Genomic DNA, 27,149 nt, shown 5'->3' with positions numbered 1-27,149 from the left:
ACAGGGTCCACTGGGCTGCATCTTTCCTGAGTGAGCAGTTCAGAATCCCAAGCTTCCTGGGCCACCAGCCATCTCTAGGAAGACCTGTGCATCTGTCCAAAGCCAAGTGAGCTGGTGGTGCCCAAGGCACTGGCAGTCCCTGTGGTTCTGGAGGAGAAGCCTGTGAGAGTGAGAATTGGCCTGCACGACCGGAAGGTCATTTACTTCTCTCATTCCATGAATTTATGATGAACCTGCAATGATGTCTTAAGGAAGCAGATACCATTGCATGTAGAACTACAGGGCACAGAAAATAAAGACTCCTCTTCTTGCCTCCCTCTCCTGCCTTTGTGTAGCCTCTGAATGACCTGCAGGTGGTAATCGGATAGGATTACACATCATGTTGGGCTCAGGTGAGAGCTGCCTCAGCACAGCCTGTGAATGGAATAAACCCAGCAGGAAGCAAGTGTGGTTGGGCCAGGAAGAACAGCATGCTGACTCCAGGGCTGTTGAAAGGGGAAGACGACTCACTAGTTCTCTGGGGCTGAAGTCAGAAAGGGAACACAGAGCAGAGGCTGCCTCCAGACCCATTCTCTGCAGGACAACGGGAACTGCAGATGCCGGAGCCTCTGACTCATTCATCTCCAACAGGCAAGTCAGGACTGAGGGTTCTCTGAAATTAAACAAAACAAGAGAAAAATCTGAATACAATACCGCTTTTGAAATATATTTGGATTTGGAGATCTTTGGCTACCTATTAGTTTGTTAGAATTTCTGGAGGTTAGACCTGAGCATTAGTGATTCCTAAAAGTTCTCCAAGGGATTCTACTGCATAAATTGACCAAAAAACCTGAGCTATTGCAAAGGATTCAAGTCTAATAAAATAACTAGTGGGTGGTAATCTCGTAACTACTAAAGTTGTCCTGTTCAATTTATAAAGAACAACACCTCAGGCCTGTAGGATGTTAGCCATGTACACAACACCTTGCATACGTCATTCCACGTGGTCCTCTAATACCCAACAGAAGAGAAAGAAGTTGTCAGCCCCATCTTATCCACAGGACATGGCTGCCCAAAGTTAGCAGGTGATTTCAATCCAAATGCAATCATGGCTGCTGTCAACTCCAAGTCCAATAGTAATTTGAGTAGTAGAAAATACTCTTTTTAAAGGTATAGAGAGAAAGTAGATGAGAAGAAAATGACAAAAGGTAGTGATTGTAGCTTAGAGCCCTCTGACAAAAGCCTTTTTACTCACATCCCGTGGGAGTTGGCCCCTATCTATTTTTAAAAGGGCATGTGGGACTTCTTTCCCTGTTAGATACTTGTTAGGGCTTGTTATATTTTCTTTTCTTTTCTTTTAATATAAATTTTTAAAGATTTATTTATTTATTTATACATGCACTGGGTACAGTCAGAAGCGCGGGAGGGCGAGAGAATTCACCAGGGTCAGAACGGAGAGCAGAGGAGGCAGACTGACAAAGTACACTGCTGAAGGGAGCAGCAGGTGGCAGGAGAGGTCTGCGCTCCATGTGGGACCCTCACCCGGCGGCCAGGGATCGAACCAGCGCTGCAGAGGCTGCAGGCAGCTTCGCAGCCCAGTGCTCAACCGCTGCACCACTGGGAAGGCCCTATATTTTATTTTCTAACTTAAGAAAATGGATAATTATATTCAAGAAAGATGTTTAGAAACAAATGCGCCAAAGAAAAATAGTTTCTAAAACCTGATAACTATAGGATGAAGTTGAGCAGAGCTGCTCATATGCTACCTACTTCTGCAGAGGAGAGAGTAGCCAGTTGAGACACAATGCAGACAAACGATTCACTTCGTTTTCTGTTGCCTCCACTTCTTAGTCCCAGAACAATCACAGAAGGGACAGTTCCAGGGAATCTGTGAGCCCAATACCAGGGTTTTGGAATATTTCAATGATTCATCTTCCAGCCTCTTCTTACAGGAGATGAATTCAACTGAAATTTATTCACTGAGACACATTTTGTGAGCATCTAAGTTCTATCTCTGTTAGTCTCATTTGACCATTACATTGCAGCATTTACTAGAAATAAATCACTCGTGTTGATCTGGGGCCTTCTTCTATTTCAACCTTCTCAGTTTTTCACTTGGAACTCATGGCAATGCCTGAAAGCTATTTGAAATTTATGGCTTTCAGTTAGTTTAGGGAGCTCATGTCAAATTACAAACACAGACACATAAGAACATTTTCCCACAAGTTTTTGCCATTAACATGTACTTACTAAATTATAGAAATGAGCTAGGTAAGCTGAGAATACGAGTGGACATGAATAGAAGCTTCTAGAATTGAGAAAATGTGTCAGTGTATCAAGAATTTTGAGGCATGGCCCCTCAAACCTTGCCTGATAAATAATAATTTATCAAATATCTTACTGTTTTTCTTCCATGGGAATTTTCTTGGAATCAGAGCAATAACATCTATTAAGATCTGAAACTTTACTGAGGTCTATAAAAAATTCTACTCTTATATGTTCTTCTCCTTTTGAACATTCTTTGCATGTAGCAAACATTCCTTCATCTAATAATACTCTGGTTACCTTGCTTTTCATTAGCAGATTAATATAAATGTGATCTTTAAAAAAAATCTTGCAGAATTTCAATGACTGTATCAATGCCAACATTTATATTAATATAGTTAAACTCTATTACTTTGTATCATGGACTAGGTCCTAAATGTTAATGTAGATAGCAAGAAACATTTGGCAGGGTTTTATGATATTAGCATAAATTAATTTTTTCTTGCAACTAACTTATTTTGGTCCTGAGGAAAATGGTCAAGTGACTCCCTCTAGAGTGAACTCTCTGCTATTATACAACATCTACAAAAGAGATTATTTGTGAATGGCTTTTTTTTTTCTTTAATTTAGAAAAGAAAAATTAGTAAAGAATTTCAGAAAAGAAAATTTAGTAAAGAAAAACATGTCTTTGAATTTAATTTAGTCTCCCTTTTTAAGTATGAGATTACAGGGAGAAACACTTATATTTTTGTTTAGTTATCACATTCCTTCGATGATTAGAGACATTTTGTTACCCTAAGTCACAGTTGCTGCTGGCAAAGACATGGTAAATGTATAATTCTTTCCCTTCGATTACTAGTTTTCAAAATAAAGAATTGATGCAATGACCATCTTCAAAGGATGGAAGCAAGATGTAGGTGTGCAGCAAGTTCTTCCTGAATTTTCTGAATTTGAATACTGAATACCTGGCTTTTTATTGATCTGAAATTTAAAATGACATTGTTGAAAGTAGTATAAATGTGGAAGAGCACAGATCTGGAGTCAGCCTGCCTGGCTTCACATCTTAAATCGGTACCTAGTTAGATCTGAGATTATGGGCACAGTGCTCTCTCACTCTCTCTGACTCATTTTCCTTATTGCTAAGTGGGGATGATGATAATATCTCAGCTTCCCCTTTCAGTAGTATGCAAAGTACTGCCTAGAAGTAGGGGAAGAAGCAACACTGCACAGACCCTGTCCTCGAGGAGTCCCTTTATAAATACACATTAATGGCGGGCTTGTAGTCTCCTTTGTTACTCGGGATCCAGTGTCGGCACTGCCACAGAGCAAGCACCCTGCACCTATGAGTACCCAGGGCTACCCACTGAGGCCTTGGGAGAGTCAAAGAAGAACATGACTGTGTCCTTAATCACAGTCATGGCTGTTAAGGTTTCTAGGCCAAGCTGCCACTGACATCAGGAATGGATGCTGTTTCAGAGTGCAGGGGGCATTTGGACTATAGCAGTACTTAGGTAAGAGAAAAGACCCATCAATCAACTTGTCAAGCCTTCTTTTTAGATAACATGTGTGGAGTAGAATGTTTAATAGTGAAATTTTGTTTCCCAGAATTGCTCTTCATTCGTTTTCTTCTTTGGGTTTGTTCCTTCATTCTACATGTATAAATGAGTATAGCTTGCAACACTTGCGCATGGAGGCTAAGTAACATTTTGCAAGATTAAGCAATTCCTATTGCTCTGAAATAAGTGTGTTTGTTGGTGCAGATGCAACACACTGGAAGCATGATATTGCTTCTTTAATGTGGTGACTGAACACTGAATTACCACCTTGCAAATAGTTTTATTTCATTGTATAGAATAAAATTCAAATTGTAAACATTAATTTTGAGAGTACTTTATTTAAATAATTTTTATTTATTTAAATAAAATACTATACACCTTTTTATATTTAGTATTTTTCATTTTCATTTTAATAAATTATGAATATTTTGGAAAAATAACTTGGAGAAACATGAAAACAATTTGAATTACATATTTCCATATTATTTTATTTTATGTTCTTTCATAAATATACCTCTGTTTTGTTTGCTTGAATAACAGCTTTTTCATATCTAATCTTTAAATAATTTAGAATGATTATATATTGGAATAATAATAGAAACAAAAAATTTAACATAGAGTTCAACAAAAAGCAGGAATATGAGTATAGAAATAGAAATTGAATATGCTCAAAGAGATCATGTGTAAATAGTGTAAAATTGAAAATAATGAAATTGAGCAGGTTGCACGTGCACAAAGAAAGCATTTATGTAATTGCTAGCACTAATAACAGACTAAAGAGCAATAATTGAAAATTTTCAACAAACACTAATATAACATTGGCGTGAATGTCTTAATCATATGATGTCTAATATAACATAGGCAAGCATAATGATATTTTTCATGGTGCAAGGATAAAGTTTTTATAAAAATGTAACAGTGGAAAAATTTTAGACTAAACAGATATGATTCTGAAATTGTATGCTAGAATTGCAAAACAACTAAAACAGATAAAAATAATTAAAGTGATTATTCAGCTAAAAATTAAAAATGAACTTATTAATTTATAGATAGTAAATTATGCCTATAAAGAACAAGGTAAATTATACTCACTTCAACTAGAGTATACCAAAAATATGTTGGTATCAAAAAATAAGATTAATTATATATATTATTGAATTACCAGGAAACAATATTAAAAAATCGATATTAATGATTATATAACTGATTTTTAGACCTTTTGTTAAAAGTACAGTTTAAGTGATGACCTAAAAAGATACCTCTCCATTGTCCTCACTAGTTTAAAAGATTGTCTAGGGTAAGCCTATTATATTAACACTTATACAGTTGGTAGAAATAAAATGCACTTATCAGAATTTTGATCTGCACTCCAGAAGCATGCTTTGTATCTTGCTTGAGGTATACTGCATTTTTTAAATAACAGGCATGGCCTTAACTGTGCCAATTTCATTGGCATTCTTTGTAGCAATTCAGAGATTATATAAGTCATTTTCTGGATTTGCCTAAATAGGGAACTTCTTCATGAAAGACATATATTTAATTTTACAATTATCCTTGGAATCATTATGGGAATGCTAACTAAATGCTCTTAAAGAAACTGGAGTTAATTTAGGTAAGATATAATTTATACTAAATAGTTGAGTTAAACAATATAAAATCCACAAAGGTGAATTGGGTTTGGAGAACAGTGAAATAAATGTTGAATTTGAGTTCTCCACAATTATTTTTATCAATCACTTTTCAAAATTGTAATGTTAGCAAAATTTACCAACAGCCCAAACAGATCTAGGTTTTGCTATTTTTCTTTTGGAAGGATTAAAAATATTTTAAATAAATTTTAGAGACTGTCTCATTTTCTAAATCAAAAGAAACTCTGCATAATATGCATCCCTATCTGACATTTCAATAAAATATAAATTCTGGCATGTTTCTCTAAAGACAAATCCTTTATATAAAATACTGGCAGTATGTTCTAGAATAACTGATATTTACAATAAGACTCCAATCACAAAAATTGGCATCTTTCTAATGGTTCCAGCATCCAATAGTAAGTACTCTGCAAGTGAAAGGGGCACTGAATCTGTATCTTTTTAAAATTTGAAGACCATTTTACTGTTGTTCATTTTAAAATAAAACTTTTGTGGGATTTACCTATGTCTGCAAGGAAAAGTGCCTGAATCTCAATTGAATTTGTGTAGAATATGTTTGTGTTTGGTTAGTATTCTGAGAACCACTCTATAAGAAGGAAGAGAAAAATGCTGGGAGAAAACAATGATTCTTTAACAAGAATGTATTTTAGTGTGTCTCATCACTTTTTATTCACACTCATTTGCAGAGGAAACATTTTTCACAAAAGTATTAATTCAATCAAGTAATTAAGCAACAATCTATTACTTTCTTTGTAGACTCCACATGGAAGCTCATTTCAAAGTAAATGTTTGCATTCAAACTAATGGTAATTAGTAATGGGACTTAATTCAACCATGTTATTGTTATTTCTTCAGCGTCCTTTAAAATCTTTTTAATTTTACAAAATTGCCATAGAAAAATAGGAAACAAATTCAATCAGCTTGAGATAATGACTTGCCATTTCGATCTCTAGCCCTTTAAATGTATGTCATTAGATAGATAGATTTCCACTAAAATCCAAGGTCTATAAAACCATAAATGAGTGAGTGACAGAATGGATAAATGTATAACAGAATTAAATTGCAGTGGGTGCACACATTTTAAATATGCAGTTTCTATTAGATATATGTTTTTAATGACTTCTTACAACTGTATGACTTTTATCAGTCCCTGAAACTGAATGTTCAGATTATTTCTAATCCTTTTATAGTTTTATTTTTCAATTCTTGAATTTCCTAGCTTTATTGAAATATAATTGACATTCAACTGTATAAATCAAGGTGTTTCCCTGATGATTTGATATTTGTTTATATTGCGAAATGATTACTTAACATACTCATCACCTCACATAGTTACCATTTTTTACATGTCTGTCTGGTCTTCCAATTTTGAAAAGTACTACAATTTACATCCTTTGGCTATGTTTTGGATATATTTGTCCTTATTTTATTGTCATTACATTGTAAAAAAAAAAGGTGCATCCATTAATAAATTTTATACATATTTTATACATATATTTAAGATTATAATTGAAGTTTCACAGACATGATAGTGTCCATTTTAATGATCCTTGCCATTGACAGATTATAATTTGGAAAGTCTTTTTTGTATTTTAAAAATCCTATATTGGTGATTTGAATGTTATTTGTATGTAGTGTGTCTAAATATTTTGCTCATAATTTGAGGCTCATTAGTGTTTTCTTGAGGTTTCAAAAACTATTTTTCACATCACATTAATGTGAAAGCATGCTTTTTGTACCAGGATTTGTCATATATTGATTGATTTCTTTGTATCCCTCAATGTTTTAATTTTATTTAAAATATAATTAAATTTATTTATTTTTAGAAAAAGTGCTTCATAATTTTAGCATTAGATGTTTGTTTTCAAACTGATTGTTCTTTTGCTTTAATTTATTTTATTGCCTTTGGGGTCATGTTTTGGAAGAATATTGTTTAAACCATTGCTTCTATTTTCTTTCAATGGCTTTTTATAATATAGCTGTTTTATAGTTGACAAACTGTTTTTTTATTTTAAGACTCAGCTTACAAACTTTAAATCTTGAATTACTGAAATTGTCATGGCTATTTTGTTATTGTTGTTGTTATCAGAGTACCATTGTTCTACATCCTTGTCAGTTTGACAGTGCAGGATTTCCCCTGGGATATAGTCACCATTGCCTCCCACCACCAGATCACCCATGTCCTTTACATAGTCTCCCTACCTCTATTTTAAAAAAGGTCTTTTCCCTTTTCTTATATATTCTGTTTATTGCAGGCACTCAGGGAAGTGAACGATTTTCTTCTTTCTTGTTTCTTCACCAGCATCTTGACTGAATTTTCTCATTGGTTAAGACTCACTGCTTTCCACCCTCGCATATTGCAAGGCCTTGCCAGATGAAAGCCTGGAAGGGATCAGGTAGCCCAATTTCTTCTTGGGTGTTAGAACTGCTCTGCTTCCCTTGTAGAGACAGTGTCATGTCATTATTTAATCTGAACTGATCATCCTTTGGTCCACCTTGAATGGTTAATGGGGACTGTTTGTGTTCCCTGCTTCTTTTATTGCCAGGAATTTCTTCCATGCAGTGATGCAGGTGAAGGTCTGGTGATGCCTCAGCTTGGTCTTGTCAGTACTGTCTCTTGCAAAAACCCGTGAAATTTTGTGCATGTGAATGGCATGGCTTCCTGGTTTTAGACTCAGGCATAGATTTCAACCTTTATTTTTCTTTTATCATTTTAATAGGACTCAAGTGTTAGGATAGCTAAATAACTAGGTTCTATTTTCACCTTGAACCAGAATCTTCAATTAGTTCTATTTGTTGGTTATCCTGTATATCTTATAAGTTAGGAGAGTTGAAGGATTGATAATTAGAATACTTAAATACAAATAGTTGTTTCTAGAAGACACATTTGCCTTTGTCTCCATCCATTTTCTACTGCAGCTTGAAGCTCTGCTCTGTTATAATTAATGAGCTCTCTTTTGACTCATAGATGTGGAATCAATTCTTGTCATCTACAATTTCAACTTCATAATAGCACGAAGAGGCTCACGACCTGGAAGGTTGAACAGGCTTTGTGACGTTTTTCTGGTGAGAATGTAAGTCACTGGATCACCTATCCTGGGTGAATCTATAATGCTGATTCTGATTTCTAATTAAAGAGAAAAACTCAGTTGTTCACTTTCAGGGGTTTTAGGTAGGAGGAAATTGTAATGTTGAATGATGGAGGCTTTCCAGTTCTGGAGAAATCACAACTCATATGTGCTTTACTCTACTATGTTGGATGAGTCTATGATATGGGATTTCCTACATCTCTACCACTCACTAACATATGACAGTTAATATCTGAAGAGGTGTAAATCTGTACCTCTGAATCACATACATAGTCATAAACCAATGTTACTTCAATAATAAGAATAGTGTTTAAAAGCACCAGTCTTTCAGCAACCAAAATTGCATTTCTGCAGAGGATGATCACAAGGCTCAAGGACATCTAAAGGGGAAGCTAGTGGTTGAATCCTCTGATGTGAAAAGCTTGTGAGTCACATGGCTTGATCACAGGGCATGCAGGCTGTTAGAATGGCTGGTTGTCATGAGGGCTGAGACTGGGTTTCAGATGGGAAAAATAACCTCCCTGTCTCTGAAAACAGAGTTGTAGGGTCTGTGGACACAGCGACTGTGGTGGTTGTTAATGAGCAAGGAACTGACATCCACTAACCATGTTCCTCCCAGGACCTAGATTTCAGGGTACGCTCTAAGCCCAGCCAAGAGTTCTTCTTTTCATCATAAATAACTCTGTGTGATCGAGTTTTCTGAGCTCAAGTTATTCCCTGCTGTTCTGTGCTGAGCTGCAGATCTGCTGGGATATTTTCTGCTACATGAACAACTCAGTTTCCATTCTAAATATTTTATACATTCTGTGCAGGCTTGGCAGAGTGAGGGCTTTCACAGTGATGAATTCATAGTACACACATTGGCAGCTTTCCTGAACTGTTTACTTTAATGACACCATTAACAATTATCCCTGAAAGTCAAAATTTAAATGAAATCCACAAACAAACAAGCCTTCTAATCAGCTAATAACTGGGGATGGGCCTAAAGAGGCACAATGTAATTAGGATGTTGAGCTTATTTAGTTGTAGTTGAGGAGTCTGGAGTGGAGGAAGAAAATATATGCATCTCCTTTTGAAAAATCACTGTGTTATTTAGCTTTGTTCCAGCAGGCACATTTTATAATTTACAAAGATCTTTCGCCTCCCTATGTCTTCTTTCAGATTTTATCTCTGTGAAGATTCAGATGTTGGAAATTACAATAATGTTTTTCACCCTATTTCTTTTATAGTGGAATCAAGGCTCTGACGTGTGATTTAGTTAGGCTAAATACATATCTCACATCATTTTGTGTTCAAAATGAATGTAATTGTTTCAGTAAAGATTTTTATGACATTTTAGACAAGTTAGAATTTACATCTCTATCCTCTGTGTTATCACGTCATGCTAAGTAAATATTTTAAAAAGCATTTGTGGCATTGTTCAATCAATACTACTTTATATAGCTTTGAGGGCAAAGTCTACGCTTTATTATCTTTACTCAGAAATGCCTGGTATATAATAAGTTCTTAATAAATATTTTTTGAATGGTGAACAGAGCTTTGTGAAAATCAGTGACTGGTTCTATGAATTTGGTCGGTCTAAGCCAAGATCTCAGTGCTACAGAAAACTATCCTATAGTGTATGCAAAGGTAGGTGGTCATACCAGGGCCTTTATCATTCTATAGCTGCCCTGTATCTGCACTGTGGTGCAGACATGGTGTTGGACACAAATGAAGTTAGATTTTCAAATTAGGCAACCAGCTATGTTCTAGAGATAAACTGTCTCTCCTGCCTTGTTTAGGAAACCAAAATCCAGATACTGTTTGAGGACAGCTGTAAGAAGACTAATAGCATGCTGTGACCTGGTCTTGGAAAGTCTACAGCCTGCCAGACAATGTCAGTACAACATTCTTGTTAAAATGTGGGCTCTAGAGTATGACTGCTACTAGATTAATATATTACATATATTGGGCCTCCCCGGTGGTACAAGGTGTTAAGCACCGCACTATGAAGCAATCCGCAGCCTCTGCAGCACAAGTTCGATCCTGAGCCAGCCAGGGAGCAACCCACATGGCGAGGCAGACCTCTCCTGTCTAGCCAACTGCTCCCCTCAGCAGTGTATTTCAGTCAGTCTGCCTGTTCTGCTCCCCACTCTGTCTCTGGTGAACCCTCTCACCCCCCCGCTTCTCAGGCCTGTGCCCTACCTTTTGCATGCATAAATAAATACATCTCTAAAAAATTGTTTAAAAATATATTATGTATATGTGCAATATATATAATTATGTTAGTATACAAATATAAGTAATTTGTTGAGGTGTGAGGTCTTCAACTTTGTTCATTTTGTTCATTTTGAAGATTGTTTTGTTTATTCAAGTTCCCTTGCAATTCTGTTGAATATAAGAATCAGCCCTTCATTTCTGCAAAAAAGGGTCAAAAGAATTTTGCTAGAGATTGTACTGAACTTATAGGTTACTTTGAGTATGACTGATAACAACATTAAGTCTTTCAGTTCATGAATATCAAAATCTTTGCATGTACTTAAATTTTTAATTTCATTTAGCAATGGTCTGTAGTGTTCAGTGGTATGTCTTTCATCTACTTGGTTAAATTTATTGGCAAGTATTTTATTTTTGATGCTATAGTAATTAAAATTGTTTTCTTATGTTCTATTTCTGATTGTTCATTACCTTTTTGTGTAAACACAAGTAATTTTTGTGTGTTGATCCTATGCCTTGCAATTTTGCTGAAAATGGATTTTTTTGAGATCTAGCACTGCAGATTATAAAAATGTTTTCTATAGTAAGATTATGTTATATGGGAGTAAAGATATCTTCTTTCTTTCCAGTTTGAATGTCTTTTATTTAATTTTCTAGATTAGCTGTTTTAGTGAGACGTCTAGTATGATATCGGGTAGGAACAATGAAATAGCACAATTTTGACTTGTTCTTGTTCTGTAAGAAGAAACTTTCAGCCTTTTATCATGGAGTATGAAGTACATAGTGGGTTTTGCCATAAAGGTCTTTTACTATATTGAGGAATCACTCAAATTCCTAGTTTTATGAGTTATTTTTAACCATGAAATTATATTGGATTTTGTTAAAAGTTTTTCTGCATCAATTATGGGTTTGTTTGTTTTTTTCTGTCACTCTATTAATCATGTTAATCCCCTGGTACAATGCTTAGCAAATAGTAAGTACTTCAGTAATTGCAGCTATTGTTGTGGATAGTGTTTCTTGCTCTCAACTAAGCTAAAAGATAGGGAAGTTTCCTATCTTAGAAGACAGTGATACAGTTTGGCTGCTGAACTCAAAGCTACAGTATTGAAGTGACTTGGTGTCTGACTACAAGGAAGACTGGGTGTTCCTAAAATTATTCAGCAATTTTCCAGTGTTATTTTACTTGCTTATTGTCTTTTTCCCTTCAAGAAGATACATTTGGTTCCTGAATATATGGGGAATTTCAAAAGAAAAGAAAAAAAAAAACATTCATAAACTGAAACTTGCTTACTGCTTGAAATTCATATACTGAACAATTATCACAGTGAATTATGGAAAATTTATTAAAATTCTTTAGCCAATTTTAAATTATAGTGTGGATTACTTAATCACATTGCAGCCAGAAGGGAATGAGACAGATTACATAAACCATATCATCCACTCAAACCCATTACTTTACATTAGCTGCTGCCACAGACAAACCTTTGCCAGGGATTATATTGTATCTAATTCCAGGCTTGGGAAATGGAATTGCATTGATGACTAGAGGACTGGCTTGGTACGTGGCCAGGTGCAAATGGCCGTAACTTGGTGCTTGATTTTGCTGACATGGTTTTTTTTGCTGAGATTCTAGAACACTATCCCCACTGCTTCTTTTGGCCCCTGTCTCTAAGCATGCCATCATCTCCCATTACATGATAAAGAACCCTCAGGAATCAGTCTTTCAGACAGACATGAGCTAAAGATTCTGACATAAGTGCCCAAGGGATTGACTTCAAGACTCTAAATTTGAACTAAAAAAAAAAAACCAAACCAGGTTTAAGAAAATGAATTTCATTTTCTTTTTTAAACAATAATTATGCGTTATCTGTAATGCTGAGTGGTAAAGATGAAATCTGTTCAAAAGCTGTGATTGCACAGTTGAACCATGCTTGCTAGTATTGTCTTACAGTTTCTAATAAATATTTTCCCTCCCCAATGACCCACATGTAATTCTTTCCCCTCTAATTTTAAGTCAGCAGCCATGAAACCTAAGGAATTTTGTTAGAAATTTTGTTAGAAACCTTGTAAGAAAATTGCATTGTTCTGTTGATCATCAAAAGATTGAAGTTGGGATTCAGTGGGGAAATGATGGGGGAACAAAGGCAGCTTCATAATTATTTCTCCATCCCCTTGTGCATCTCATTCCTCTTCTGTGACAGACAGCTTCGTCCCATTCTAAGAAGTGTGCTCAGAGTGCCTCCTGCCCTAATCCTGTGGCATGACAAGCTTGTAAACTGGGAGTGCAGAAGATACTTTCCTTTCCTTTCACAGTGAAACAGTAACTCACAGTGAAACAATGCTAACACCCTAAACCTGATGCATGGAGAAAATTAGATTGTAAATGGAGCCAAAAAGTCCTTACATCTTTCCCTATTTTTCTTAGTAACCTAAATTTAGGAGAGTCAATGCAATTCTTGGCTCTGAGCAGAATCGTCTGAGGACAGAGGGCATGGGCTTATTTAAATAAAAGCTATTTTTAAAGTCTAAATTCTAATTTTTCACTGTTTTTATTAGGTGACTGAGATATTTTATAGAACATCACTAAAACACAATTAGATCCCACATTAATTTGGCTTTCTTTGGTCTTCTTGTTGCTACACTTACTTTAGACTGACACAAATGAAAATAAAGGGTTTAAAGATAAGTAAATGTGACAACAAAATTGGGTGTACTAATTTAGCCAGATGCACATAAAATGTACTTAGCATCTGGAAATAAAAAGAAAATGGTCAGACTATGATGAGGCAAGATCAACTCTAATAAATATGTAGAATTTCAATACTGTGCAGAGGACTTTGCACGTACTTCATTTATCCTCCAAAACAACACAAGAGATTGAAATATTAAAGTAGAAAGTGGGGATAATATTTATTTCACAATGTTTCTGAATTGCTTAACTAAGCCAGCTAACTATCTGGATGACAAAAAAACCTGTGTATATTATAATTCAGGCATAATAACAGTATGTTATCTTTTGAATTTAACATAAAATAAAACTGAAGCTTGACAAAGTCATGTCACAGTCCCTTGGTTTTCTAACTGGCAAGTAGTGACAGAAATTCTAGCATTCCCTGGGAACACAGGCTTTTAGTACCCCCAAATTTCTTTGAGGTTGTCATGAAAAAGGTATTTACAATTTACAAGTGGATCAAAAGTACTAGTACAGCAATAGGAATCTGTATGCTCCTCTGCTGGGCTGACTATACATTGGCAACAAGAGAAAAGAACTTGTAAGATGAAAAATCCCTTTTAAGAAGACTCTTTTGGTCGTGAATTCAAACTTGTTCATTTCAAAATGTCTTTTAGAGTGACTTTTATGATTTATAGACTAAACTGGGGTGTGTATAAAAATATTCTCAGCAGCATATTCAAAACGGTTCAAATTAAGAAATAAACAGATGTTCATCAACAGGAATGGATATATTTTAATATTTTATATAAGGAAACTATCCACCATGAAAATGAAAGGACATGTGTTATATATTCAGTAGACAAGCATGTGGAGGAATCTCAAAAATATAACAATGAGCAAAAGAAGTCAGACAAAAAATACATACTGTATAATCTTACTTATATAAAGATCAAAAATAGAAAAAGCCTACACTATTGGGAGTTCAAATATAAGTATGAAAGCTATAATGAAAAGCAAGGAGATGGTTACTCTAAAAGTCAGGCCAAGGTTATTCCAGGATATAGGATTGAGTCTTGATTAAGAACATTAGGTTGAGTACTATTGGGGTATAATGTGTTTTTTGTTTTTTTTGTTTTTTTTTTTTGTCCTTGGAGGTAGTTTTAGGGATGTTTACTTTAGAATGAATTATTAAAATTGCATTTATATTTTATGTATTCTTCTGCATGCATTTTATGTTTTACATTTCACAACAAAAAGGTTTAAAGAAGAATAGAAACTTGTTCTGTAGAAAAGCAACATTTCTTTGATGACAGGATAGAAGGGATGAGAACTCTTGCCTCTGCCACTATTGGATACCCTCTGCCCCACTGGATGGATGCCAGGTCAGGCTGGGAGGCCTGCTGTCTGCCTCGCCACCCAGCCAGCTGAGCTGTAATGGCTCAGGAAATGCCTTTTGTCCCTGCTTCTTGCAGAAGATGGCAGCATAGCTGGAAATGAGCTGGATGATATTTGACACTGCTTTTATGACAGACTACAAGGAGAGTGAACCATTTTAGTGAGTGTGTCCCTTGGGATTCTGTAATTTATCTTTCATGTCAATAGAAAGAGCCAAGCTATACACAGAGCCTAAAGAGAAAATATTCTTATTTTCAGTCTTGCCCCAAGCTTCTAAGTCTATGCTTTTTCTATTACATCATCATGTATTATCATTTTGATTAGTTCCTGAATTTAGTTACTGAATTTATTTCAAGGGCCTGGTCTTCTGGAAATTAGGTGAGCCTGCCCCAAGAGAATGGGTTTCAGATCATTATGTGGTTGAAAAAAGCCAGTTTGAGGGTGGATTTCCTGGACAGAAGAAAGCACAGCACTCAGAATGGGAAATAATATGAAATGTAGCAGCCAAGGGTCTCAGGGCCACAGGGCTGAGGCACAGCTGCAGGGGCTTGGAAGTTGTACATGCTTGGGAGGTAAGATTATCTCAAATATCCAGGAAAACTTGTCTTGGGGAAACATGACCTTCGTGCTGTGGTCCATAATGAAGATTGAGTGTGTGCAAAACAGTGTTCAAGTGATTTTTTTCAAGCAAGAACAATATGGCAGCCATCTTAAGAGTCTGCATAGTACCTCAGTTTCCATGGTCAGTCAATATAACAAGAGCTGACACCTGACCATCTTCCTTTCCTGAAACACCACCCATCTCAGGAAAAGAGGAGTCTTCTCTTCCTTATTAACCTCACTCCTTTGTCGTCTAAGTTGCCAGGTGTTCCTCCAAAGGCAGTCCGAGTCGCATAGTAGGCAGCATCCTACCGGGTCAACTTAAACAGCAATGACCCCCAGACAGTGCTTACTATTTCCTGAAAAGTCATTGCAAGCTCCAATCCAGCCCCAAGTGGATGTGGAAGTCTACTTACAGGGTACAGAGCTCTGTCTCCTGGCTTAGAAAGTCCACCCCCCTCCCTTGATTATAATGCTTAATCTCCACCCCAACTGAACATGGGATGCATGAAGTATGTATGAGGATGTTGAGTTATGAGCATGCGTGCCTGCCCTTAGAAATTCCCAAACCTGCTTTGAAACTCAATGCATATATAAAAATTCCTACAAATATGTATAACTTCCCTATAAAGTAAGACCAAAACATCAAAAAAGCCACACGTGTAGGAGTCTATAGCTTTGGTCTCAAGCACCATTCCTTCCTGGCTTGTGCAACACAGTGAACTCTTTTGTGCTTGCTGCTCAGATGGGGGTCTTTGTGTTCCCACCGGCACACACAGGAGACAGGAACCTGCGAGTGTTTCACCCGGTTGCATTATTTAGTGTCTACCCTGTATGATAAGTAGTTCAGGAAATGAGGTGGGCCATGGGGGCTTAAATACTGAGTCCAGGAAGCCAGTGTTCACACTGCCAGGAGGAGCCTGAAGCAGAATTTTAAGAAGGCAAATAAGCTTCATGAATAAGACTTTCCCTCATATACTCCATGTAGAGCTGGGCCTGATCTCTTTATTTTTAGAAAAGACATCTTCACGAGTAAGCTGCCTGTGGTATTTTGGTGATGAATAGGCTCGTGTAGAAAAGCACAGAGCCACTTGCTTGCTTTAATTTGCGGAGCTCCTTCCAGCAAAGAAAGATGAGCCCTCTGCCTTTTGTCATGGTCTGTAAATGCTGCACAATCTGACAAGTTGAAATGTAAATAATTACAATCTGAGTCTAGTTTAACAGGGGCCCGGCAGGCACACCTGCCAGCTGCTGCGCCATGTCAAGAAGTGTCAATAACTCCTAGATGCCAAGGTTTCCTCATCTCTGACCTATGGATTATACTTTTTATAAGATTGCTATAAAGATCACACAAGACACACACATTATCTTTAATTGTGCTTTTCTAATTATTATTTTATGTTTTTTTATATCATTTTCATTTTTGTACAATGTATACATTTTCATCTGGGTTATAGTCCCCATGAAATTCCCACCACTCATTCACCCGTGAACTATTCCCATGGTCCCTTGTGCTCTTCCCATCCTTGTTTTGATCCTAATCCCTTCTCCCTCCCTGAGTTTATAGTTGCCTGTTGATTTTGATTTTTACTTTATTATAATTGCTTTTTTTCCCTGATCCCTTATTTGGATTCTCTACATTCTTTCTGGCTTATTTCACTGAGCATGATCCCCTCCAGCTCCATCCGTGTTTCTAGTCCTCTTACCAAGGTAAGAGGCATGCAAATGGCATGAGTTTATGTTTTTGATTGCAGAGTAATATTCCATTGTGTATATGTACCACATCTTCTTGATCCAGTCATCTGTTTTGGGGCATTTGGGTTGTTTCCATAGCTTACCTATTGTAAATGGTGCTGCAATAAACATAGGGGTGCAGGTGTCCTTTTGGACTAATGTTTTTGTGTCTCTTGGGTTGATACTTAGAAGTGGAATTGCTGGATCATATGGAAGCTAAGTAATGTGGCACATCATAGCATGCTCAGTGACAGAAGGCATTAGGCCCTGCTTTTTCTCCAATGTTCACTTAAAAATCTTGCCTATAGGTTAACAAAATAATTTTGTTTTATTTTATTTTATTTTAATTTTTTTAATATTCTTTTTTTTTTTTTAAAGATTTATTTATTTATTTATACAAGCACTGGGTACAGTCAGAAGTGTGGGAGGGTGAGAGAATTCACCAGAGTCAGAGCGGGGAGCAGAACAGGCAGACTGACGAAACACACTGCTGAGGGGAGCAGGGGGCGGCAGGAGAGGTCTGCACACCATGTGGGACCCTCGTCAGGAGGTCGGGGATCGAACCAGCGCTCAGAGGCTGCAGGCAGCTTCACAGCCCAGCGCTCAACTGCTGCGCCACCAGAGGAGGCCCTAACAAAGTAATTTTAATTGAATATGAATTTAATATCAATTCAATTGAATTACAAAACCAAAATTTAATATTTTGGAACACAAGCCCCATGGTTTGTGATGGATGAGTGATTTTAAAGTGACACATGAAAATGATTTGGACATCTTTACTATCTTCAGGCAAGATCTCTTTTATAATTTACAAACGAGAAGCATTCTTACTTCAATGTGCCATGTATATCAAGTCTGTCCTCTTTTTATAATTTAGTTTTTATTTTTATCAGTTGAAATATGATCATGGTTTAAAGCTCAGTTGTCCTATAAACTCATAGACACAACTTGATAGCAGCATTCCTCTGCTTCCATATATCTGAATAACACACTTAACTGTATGTCTTGCTTTTATTAATGCTTTGTTTAAGTATTAGTTACTGAATTTGTCTCCTCTCCTCCTCCTCCTCCATACATGCAAACAGCCTTTCTTTCCAATATAGCTATTGTGATCTTGGTTAGATCAGCAATTCTCAAACTGTAGTTTGCATTGAGTCACCTTGGTGGATTGTTTAAATACAGAGCTCAGAGACCCTACCCCCATGTGATTCAGTCTGGCAGGATGCAGAGACTTTGCATTTCAAATTCCCAGGTGATGATGATGTTGTTTGATTGGCTTAGGAACCAGTGGGTGAGTAAACATTTTGTCTTCACATGATAAATACACTTAGTCATTGACTCCTGCATGTATGCCATAGTGCGTTTCTCTTTCTCATCAGTTTTGTTTTCCTGGAATTAACAATTGTCTTTTTCTGGGTTGACCAGTGTTTCTATCCTATCATAAATTTACACCTGAGTTCTTTTTCTCCAGGGTGTAAATCTCAATATGTTAAGACTCATAATGTGTTTTTCAAGATTACTGCATTAAAAAAATAAATATCCCAGATTTTTTGAAATGCTCTTCTTTCTGTTGACTGCACAGCTGCCATGCTGCTCAGCCTACTTTCTAGACCTGTCAATTGTTTGAAAATACAAATATCTAAGAATGTCTTTTTTCTACTCTCCACCTGATTGAATGTTGTGCCTGAATAAGACTCTCTATGGTGGGGAGGAGTCTAAGAGGACTAGCAGGCAAGTCCTGGTAAGAGGACTAGCAGGCAAGACGGAAGGGATTGTCTGCCCCTACAAAGGATTTGGGGTTCTCCTGTATAACTTGTTTTCATGGGCTATTTCATTACTGGGGGAGTTTGTCTCTGCCAACTATCTTCTGGGAAGTTAGGTTTCTGTGGGCCTTCCACACAGGAGGGGTCCTGCCTGCTTCTGTTTGCCCTATTTCTGCATTTCCTGAATTCTCATAGGCCCCTGTTGGTCATGTGGGTTGGCCTGGTTCCCCTGGCAACTACTGGTTTCCCTTTCTGAAGTATAGTGTGTCTCCCTGCATTGTTAAGATGAACAAAACACAGAGACTAAGTTTTAACTCTATGAAATGATATCCTGACATATACTGAACTAATTTCTTTTTGAAATCATTGTTTTATGGTCTTCTGACTTCCAGTGTTGCTACTGGGTAATCTGACATCATCTGATTTTTTTAAATCAGATTTACTAATTTAAAATTTACTATGTAATTTTGGAGGGTACAACATCACAATTCAATATATGTATATGTTTTATTTGCCCACACCAAAGTTCTAGTTATATCGTTATTATATATATTTAGTTATATTATATAATTACTATATTATATTATACTATATCATACTATCGAAATGACCTTCTCTTTCCTTTCCTTTTCAATCCCTTTCCTCTCTGACAATGTCTCTGACAAACATATTCTTCACAGAGACAAGAGTTATTTTGGTTGTATTTTATCAGTTTATTTGCTTGGTTATTTATATTCCACATAAGTGACACTATCTAGTAATTGTCTTTCACTTTCTGATTTATCTTGCTTAGTATAAAACCTCAAGTTCCATCCACGTTGTCATAAGAGGCAAGTTCTCGTCTTTTTAAATAACTGGGATATTTATTGATATATACACACTGATTTCTTGATCTAGTCATCCACCAGTGGGCATGCATGCTGATTCCACATCTTGGCTATTGCCAAGAATGCTGCTGTGAACACGGGGGTGGTGGTGAAAATGAATTTTGATACTTTGTAAAAAAAATGAGTTTTAGCTCTAGTGTTTTGGAAACTTACAGATTCTTAGTGTAGTTCTATTTTCATCTCTTGCTTGAGCATGAATTGGGTGCTCCCAATCTGAGAACGCACATCCTACAATTCTAAGAAATGTTCTGAAATTCTTGAGTGGATAATTTTTTACCTTCCATTTTCTTTGCCTTCTTTTTCTGTAACATTTATAGGTGTATGTGTATGTACTGTTTATCTAACTTTATTATAGTTTCAGTTTTTCAACACTTTATTTTTTTCTTTCTGGGAGATTTCTTGAAATTCATGTTTTAAAAATCTCAATTATTAACATCTCTCTTTGATTGGTCTCTTCATAATTTTTTAAGAAGTCGGCTTTTGTTTCATTGATGAAATATCTTTCATCTCTTGGAGGATGAATCTCTTGGATGTGAATGCTGATTTTAAAAGATTCTTCTTTGTATATGACCTTTGTGTCCCTCCTGTTGATTTTTGTTAGTTTTTGTCTATACTTGTTTTTGTCTCAGACAATAAATTTGCTCAAGTATCTGCTACTTTTTGAACATCTGTGTGTGGTTTCCTAAATCTCCCCCTAAAAAACTGCATGGACTTGAGCAGATATCTTATTTTCTCAGTGTCAGTTTCAATTCCTAGAACAATGCATGGCACATAGTAAGTATTGTTAGATACTTGCTGAATGAACAAATATCCTCAATTGAGAAATGTGCACCATTCAACCTCCTCCTTACTTTGTGGAGACAGTTAAGAGAGTATGTAAAAGTTGCTTCAAATTGTAAACTTCTACTCAAATTCCAGAGATTATTATTAAAGATACACTAAAATTTATTAAACAAGTAGGTCAGTCACTGCAACTGCTTAATTTCACAGCATGATATGTCCTTCATAACACATGTGTAAATGTGGATTCTGTGCTGTGAAATCAGAGACATCCTTGGAATACATGAAAAGTTCTCATAGAGAGAAACCTTGTGCATTATTAGTGGGAATGTAAATTGGTGTAGCCATTATGAAGAACAACTTGGAGCTTTCTTGAAAAACTGGAAATAGGACTACCATCTGATCCAAAAATTCTGGTTCTAGATAAACACACAAAGAAAATTAAACAAGGATATCAAAGAGAAATATGCATTCCAAAGGTTGTTGCAGCATTTATAATAACCAAGATAGGGAAACAATCTAAGTGCTCATCAATGAATGAAAAACTAAAGGAGACATAAATACAATGGCGGGTATTCAGTTGCAAGAAAAAGGAAATCTTTCTGTTTGCAACAACATGGATGGACATGAGGTCTAATCTAAACCTTCATATTAGACTGTAGATCAATCACCAGCAGACAGCCGGTGAGAAATAAGTGAGACAAACAAAATATTGTGTCATATCACCTATAAGTAGAATCTAAAAAAAGACAAATTTATAAATTCAAAGAGTAAAATTTTAATTACCAAAGGCAGTGGGTAGGGGAATACAGAGAGATTGTTTAAGAGTACAAATTTGCAACTAGTAGTTACATAAGTCCTGGAGATTGATTACCCAATATAGTATTATAGACAATAATATATGATAATATCAAACAATGAGAGAATAGATTGTAGCTATTCCCATCACTAGAAAGAAGTGATAACTATGTGACATGATAGAAATGCTAGTTAAGGTGACATGGAAATCACATTGCAATAAATAAGTATATCAGGTCAACATGTTGTACACCTTAAATTTAGACAATGTTGTGTAAAATGTATTTCGAATATAAATTAAAAGAAAAGAAAAAATCTGATGTGGAAGTGCAGGTAAGGATTCAACAGAGTAGAGGAGTATGTGTATCATTGTCACAGGTCATGCAAATTTCAGCTTTCTAGCAGAAAGAACTTTGTGTCAATGGGAGATTTCAGAGGTGAGATATCCTGGTATTTGGTGGGCTTCTTGTGTCCCCAGTCTGTTCAAGCAGAAATTTCCAGGAATGTTGCAAAGGAAATTTCCTGCTAAAGATAGATTATGCCATAAGACAAAATGCTCTCTAAAATCCTGTCTTTAAGATCCTAGAGTTACAAATTTTAAAGCAACAACTAGCATTCCAAATGTCAGAATATGGACCTAAATATTCTCAGTCAGTTTTACTGGGGATGTTTTATAAACATCTTTTGAAATGAATAGATAGAGGAACAAAAATTATTATGTATAAATCCATGGAAATGATTCTGTCTTAAGAATGGGATTTGATAACTGCTTTGAAAGGTCAGTGTCCCTCTGAGGGCAATAGCTCCTTCACTGAGACCAATCCTCTCCTTGATATTTTCTTGAAGAAATGACAGGCATTTGGGGAATGTGAACAAGGAATATGGTGTGCTTCCAGTAAAGAGCAAGACTTCTTCCTTGAATGGGCTTGCTGCCCAGAAGACACGTTGATTTGCATTTTATCTGCACTGCATCACTCATTTATGTGCAAAGCTCTTAGCACTGCCAGCCTCTGCCTGGATATAGCCTCATCCCCTGAGAAGGACCGCATCATTTGTAACCAGCTGATGCTGTTTAGTTGACAAGCCAGCATTTTCATCCTCTTTTTACCAAGACCCCAAGAAAACAAACTTTACTGTAAGATATTTTTTAGCTTTCCAAGGTCACTTAAGAAGAGAACTAAAACAAGAAAATAGGCACTCTATTTTTGCTTGAACAGAGATTTAAAGGATAAAATGAGCAAGAAATTAAAAAAAGCACAGACTTAAAGGTTGAGTTATAGTTGCAGGAGGTGTAAATCAAGTAAAATAATAGAAACTTGTCCCTTCATATCTCTTGTTAAAATACAGATAGATTTGGTAGATTTATAAAAAAGCACATCTAACTGTATGGCTTGCCGGTGTTATTTTCTGAATAAACTAGATAGTTTAATATTTGTCCAAAAGGCACTACAGTAAAGGGCTACCATTAAATTTAAAATTTAATGTTTTAAATTTAAGTCCCTATGGATAACTTTGGTTCTGGTCTAAGGTAAGGTGAGAGTCATAGATGCAGGTGTTAGAACAGCATAGAACATTCCCAGAACAATGTCCACATGCCCCTTCCCAGGGTGTTCCTAGGACACAGTCCTCACTTCTCATCTATCATGTAGGTGATGTCATCAAATCCTATGTTGTAATTACTGTCTGATGACTTCCAAACTGTCTTATGCCCAGATGTTTCTTTTGTATTTTAGAAATATATTGAAACTTTAATGAACACTTACATATGCATGGATCAATGAAATGAAAAGTAATGTCTCTTTTGGGGAACAGAGTAGAGGACTGAGACTCTTACTCCTCAATTTATTTCTACTGAGGTACCTTAAACACAAGTGTGAGATACACTACACACACATGGTAAAAAACCAAATAGGAATAAAATTACTATTCTATTAGGTCATCTGCTACACAGAACTAAACTGTTAAAAATGATTTGGAGAGTGAGGTTTAAGCTGGGAAGCCCCCAGGGAAGTTTGTACTTCCTCTCTTAATCCTTAGTATACATCCTACACTAAATCCTCAGTGTACATCCTACACCATATACCCAGTGTCTGTTACTAGTAATGAGACTCTGTACACACTTTTGCAGGGGGGACTAGAAGACTATATAGTGATCTGAACTCAACTTTGCATTTGTTTTCCAGCCCACTGAATGCTTTTTTTCCACTGCCTAATGAATTTCCACACATTCACCTAAAGGTAAGTTCATGTCTCTGTGAAATGTCCACTATATCAAGTTTACTATCAAGTGTGCTCCCATTGGAGGCTGGCCCCAAACCTGTGACCCTCCAACATGTTCATCCTTCATCCCCCTGGTTCGGCTCTGTGTGGGGCCTTTCCAGGCTGCATTCCCCAGACTCTGATGTCAGCTGACTTGTGGCTGGTGTCAGCAGTCTGGAGGCACTGCCAGGAGGTGAGGGTAGAATATCTTGGACTTATGAAACTCTTAGATCTTTTTGATTTATTTTCTTTGGGTTCTCTGTATTTTTTTTTAAGATTTATTTATTTACATGTTGATTTTGTATCCTGCCACTTTACTGAACTGATTGATGAGTTGAATTAGTTTTTCTGTGGAGTTTTTGGGGTTCTCTATGTATATTATCACATCATCTGCAAATAGTGATAGTTTGACTTCTTCTTTTCCTATTTGGATTCCTTGTATGTCTTTCTCTTGTCTTATTGCTCTGGCTAGGACTTCCAGTATTATATTGAAAAGCAGTGGTGAGAGTGGGCATCCTTGTCTTGTTCCAGATCTTAATGGAATTGCTTTCAGCTTTTCACCATTGAGAATGATACTGGCTGTTGGCTTCTCATAGATGGCCTTTATGATGTTGAGGTATGTTCCTTGTATCCCAAGAATTTCAAGGGCTTTTATCATGAATGGGTGTTGCACTTTGTCGAAAGCTTTCTCAGCATCTATTGATATTATCATATGGGTTTTATATTTCTTTTTGTTGATGTGTTGGATAACGTTGATTGATACAAAATCAACACGCAAAAGTCAGTAGCCTTCCTATACACAAACAATAAATCTGAAGAAGAAGAAATCAAAAAACCATCCCTTTTATTATTGAAACAAAAAAAATCAAATATTTGGGAATAAATCTAACAAAAGAGGTAAAGGACCTATACAAAGAAAACTATAAAACACTGTTAAAAGAAATAGAAGAAGACACAAAGAAATGGAAAGACATCCCCTGCTCATGGATTGGAAGAATAAACATTATTAAAATGGCCATCCTACCAAAAGCAATATACAGATTCAATGCTATTCCAATCAAAATTTCAATGTCATTCTTCAAAGAAATAGAACAATTATTGATGAAATTCATATGGAATCACAAAAAACCCCGAATTGCCAAAGCTCTCCTGAAAAAGAAAGAAGGGAATGGAGGCATCACACTCCCAGACTTCAAACTATACTACAAAGCCATAATCATCAAAACTGCATGGTATTGGAACAAGAACAGACATACAGACCAATGGAATCGAATAGAAAATCCAGAAATAAACCCACAGATTTATGGTCAACTAATCTTTGACAAAGGAGCAAAGACTATGCATTGGAGCAAAGAAAGTTTGTTCAATAAATGGTGCTGGGAAAACTGTTGCTACATGCAAAAGAATGAAGCTTGACCACTACCTCACACCATACACAAAAATCAACTCAAAATGGATTAAAGAACTAGACATAAGACCTGAAACCATAAAATATATAGAAGGAAATATAGGCGAAACACTATGTGATTTGCACATCAAAGACATCTTTACAGATACATCACCCAAAGCAGTGATAGTGAAGGCAAAGATAAACAGCTGGGACTACATCAAATTAAAGAGCTTCTGCACAGCAAAAGAGACAATAACAAAAACAAAGAGAAACCCCACTGACTGGGAGAACATTTTTGCACCCAACACTAATGATAAAGGACTGATCACAAAAATCTGCAAAGAGCTGATGAGACTCAACAACAACAAAGAAAATAACCCAGTCAAAAAATGGGCAGAAGAGCTAAAAAGGAACTTCTCAGAAGAGGAAATGCAAATGGCCAACAGGCATATGAAAAAATGTTCAACATCACTTGTCATCAGGGAAATGCAAATCAAAACTACCATGAGATACCATCTCACACCAGTGAGAATGGCACATATTAAAAAAACTAGCAACAACAAATGTTGGCGAGGTTGTGGAGAAAAAGGAACTCTCCTGCACTGTTGGTGGGAGTGCAAACTGGTCCAACCACTATGGAGAGCTGTGTGGAGATTTCTGGACCTACTAAACATAGAGCTCCCATATGATCCAGCAATTCCACTCCTAGATATTTACCCAAAGGACACAGAAACATCAATTCCAAAGGGCACCTGCACCCCTATGTTTATAACAGCACTGTTTACAATAGCTAAGCTTTGGAAACAGCCCAAATGCCCAAAAATAAATGACTGGATCAAGAAGATGTGGTACATATATACCATGGAATATTACTCAGCATTCAAAAAAGATAAACACATGCAATTTGCAGCAACATGGATGGCACTGGAAGGGATCATGCTCAGTGAAATAAGCCAAAAAGAAAAAGAAAAATACCGGATGGTCTCACTCATAGCAGGAATCTAGAAAACTTAAATAAGGGACCAGGAAAATGAATAACTATAAGAAAGTGAAAATCAAAATCAACAAAAAACTATGAACCAGAGACACTTTCTGGGGGTTGGGGGGTGGGAGGGGAGGGATTGGGGTCAGAATGGGGGGGTTGCAATTGTATGGGGAATATAAAAATAAAATTTATTATAAAAAAAAAGATTTATTTATTTATACAAGCACTGTGTACAGTCAGAAGTGCAGGAGTGTGAGAGGATTCACCAGAGACAGAGCGGGGAGCAGAACAGGCAGAAGGACCGAAGTACACTGCTGAGGGGAGCAGTGGGCGGCAGGAGAAGTCTGCGTGCCTTGTGGGACTCTCGCTGGGGGCCTGGTATCGAACCAATGCTGCAGAGGCTGCAGAGGCTGCAGCAGCTTGCAGCCCAGTGCTCAACCACTGCACTACCAGGGGAGGCCCGGGTTCTCTGTATTCTAATGGGAGGTTAAAAATTCAGTCTTCATAATCTGGAGGAATTTTAGAAATGCAGGATAAAATTTGGAAAATTGTATAATTTTCTTTAAAAGCTCTGTGTTTTAAACGTATTAGTAAAAAATTACAGTATCCAACTTTACAACCACATGAGTTGCTGAAACAGGTAGAGATTACATCTCAAGTAACAATTTCAGGAAAATCCTTGATATCACAAGATAACATTTTCTGTGCTTGAAATTGCCTATAGGAATAGTGTTTCATTAATCTGAAGGCAATGACTTTATGCAAGGACAGAAGTGTAGGGTTCTTTGATCTGTCCTTTCTATTGAAAAATCTTTATGCTGAATGCATTATAGGTGAGAAAGGCACAAACGGGGGACACTGGGAATGATGTTGGTCTCCAAAGTTTTCTTGTTCTGACATCAGAGAACACTTTTCCATTCATGCTCATTAACTTCCTTCAAGTTTGGGGGCTTAACCCCCAAACACCCTCATCAGAAAATAGTAAAATTCAATAGCACTCACTAAAATAACATAACACAGACATAGCCCAACAACTCTGGAGGGGATCTTTACCAACTCAACCTACTAATTTATTTGTAACTTACTGTTACAAGATCACTGCTTTAGTCAGTGTCTGCCTGTGGAGAACAATTCTTCTCCATACCATTAG

General features: G+C 36.5%; 1 protein-coding gene across 1 annotated transcript in view; it reads right to left on the bottom strand.

Annotated features, from left to right (window-relative positions):
• Positions 1-276: 276 nt before the first annotated feature.
• The window catches only part of ADAM7 (ADAM metallopeptidase domain 7), a 151,971-nt gene continuing 125,098 nt past the window's right edge, over positions 277-27,149 (bottom strand). The window contains exon 24 of the mRNA XM_037497748.1: positions 277-652. Within this exon, the coding sequence (XP_037353645.1) occupies positions 277-652 (376 nt within the window). The remainder of the gene's footprint in view (positions 653-27,149) is intronic.

Source organism: Talpa occidentalis, unplaced genomic scaffold, assembly GCF_014898055.3.
Source record: "Talpa occidentalis isolate TD23 unplaced genomic scaffold, MPIMG_talOcc4v2.1 talOcc4.8, whole genome shotgun sequence".
NCBI classification, from domain to species: domain Eukaryota; kingdom Metazoa; phylum Chordata; class Mammalia; order Eulipotyphla; family Talpidae; genus Talpa; species Talpa occidentalis.
This window is presented reverse-complemented; position numbering and strand designations above follow the sequence as displayed.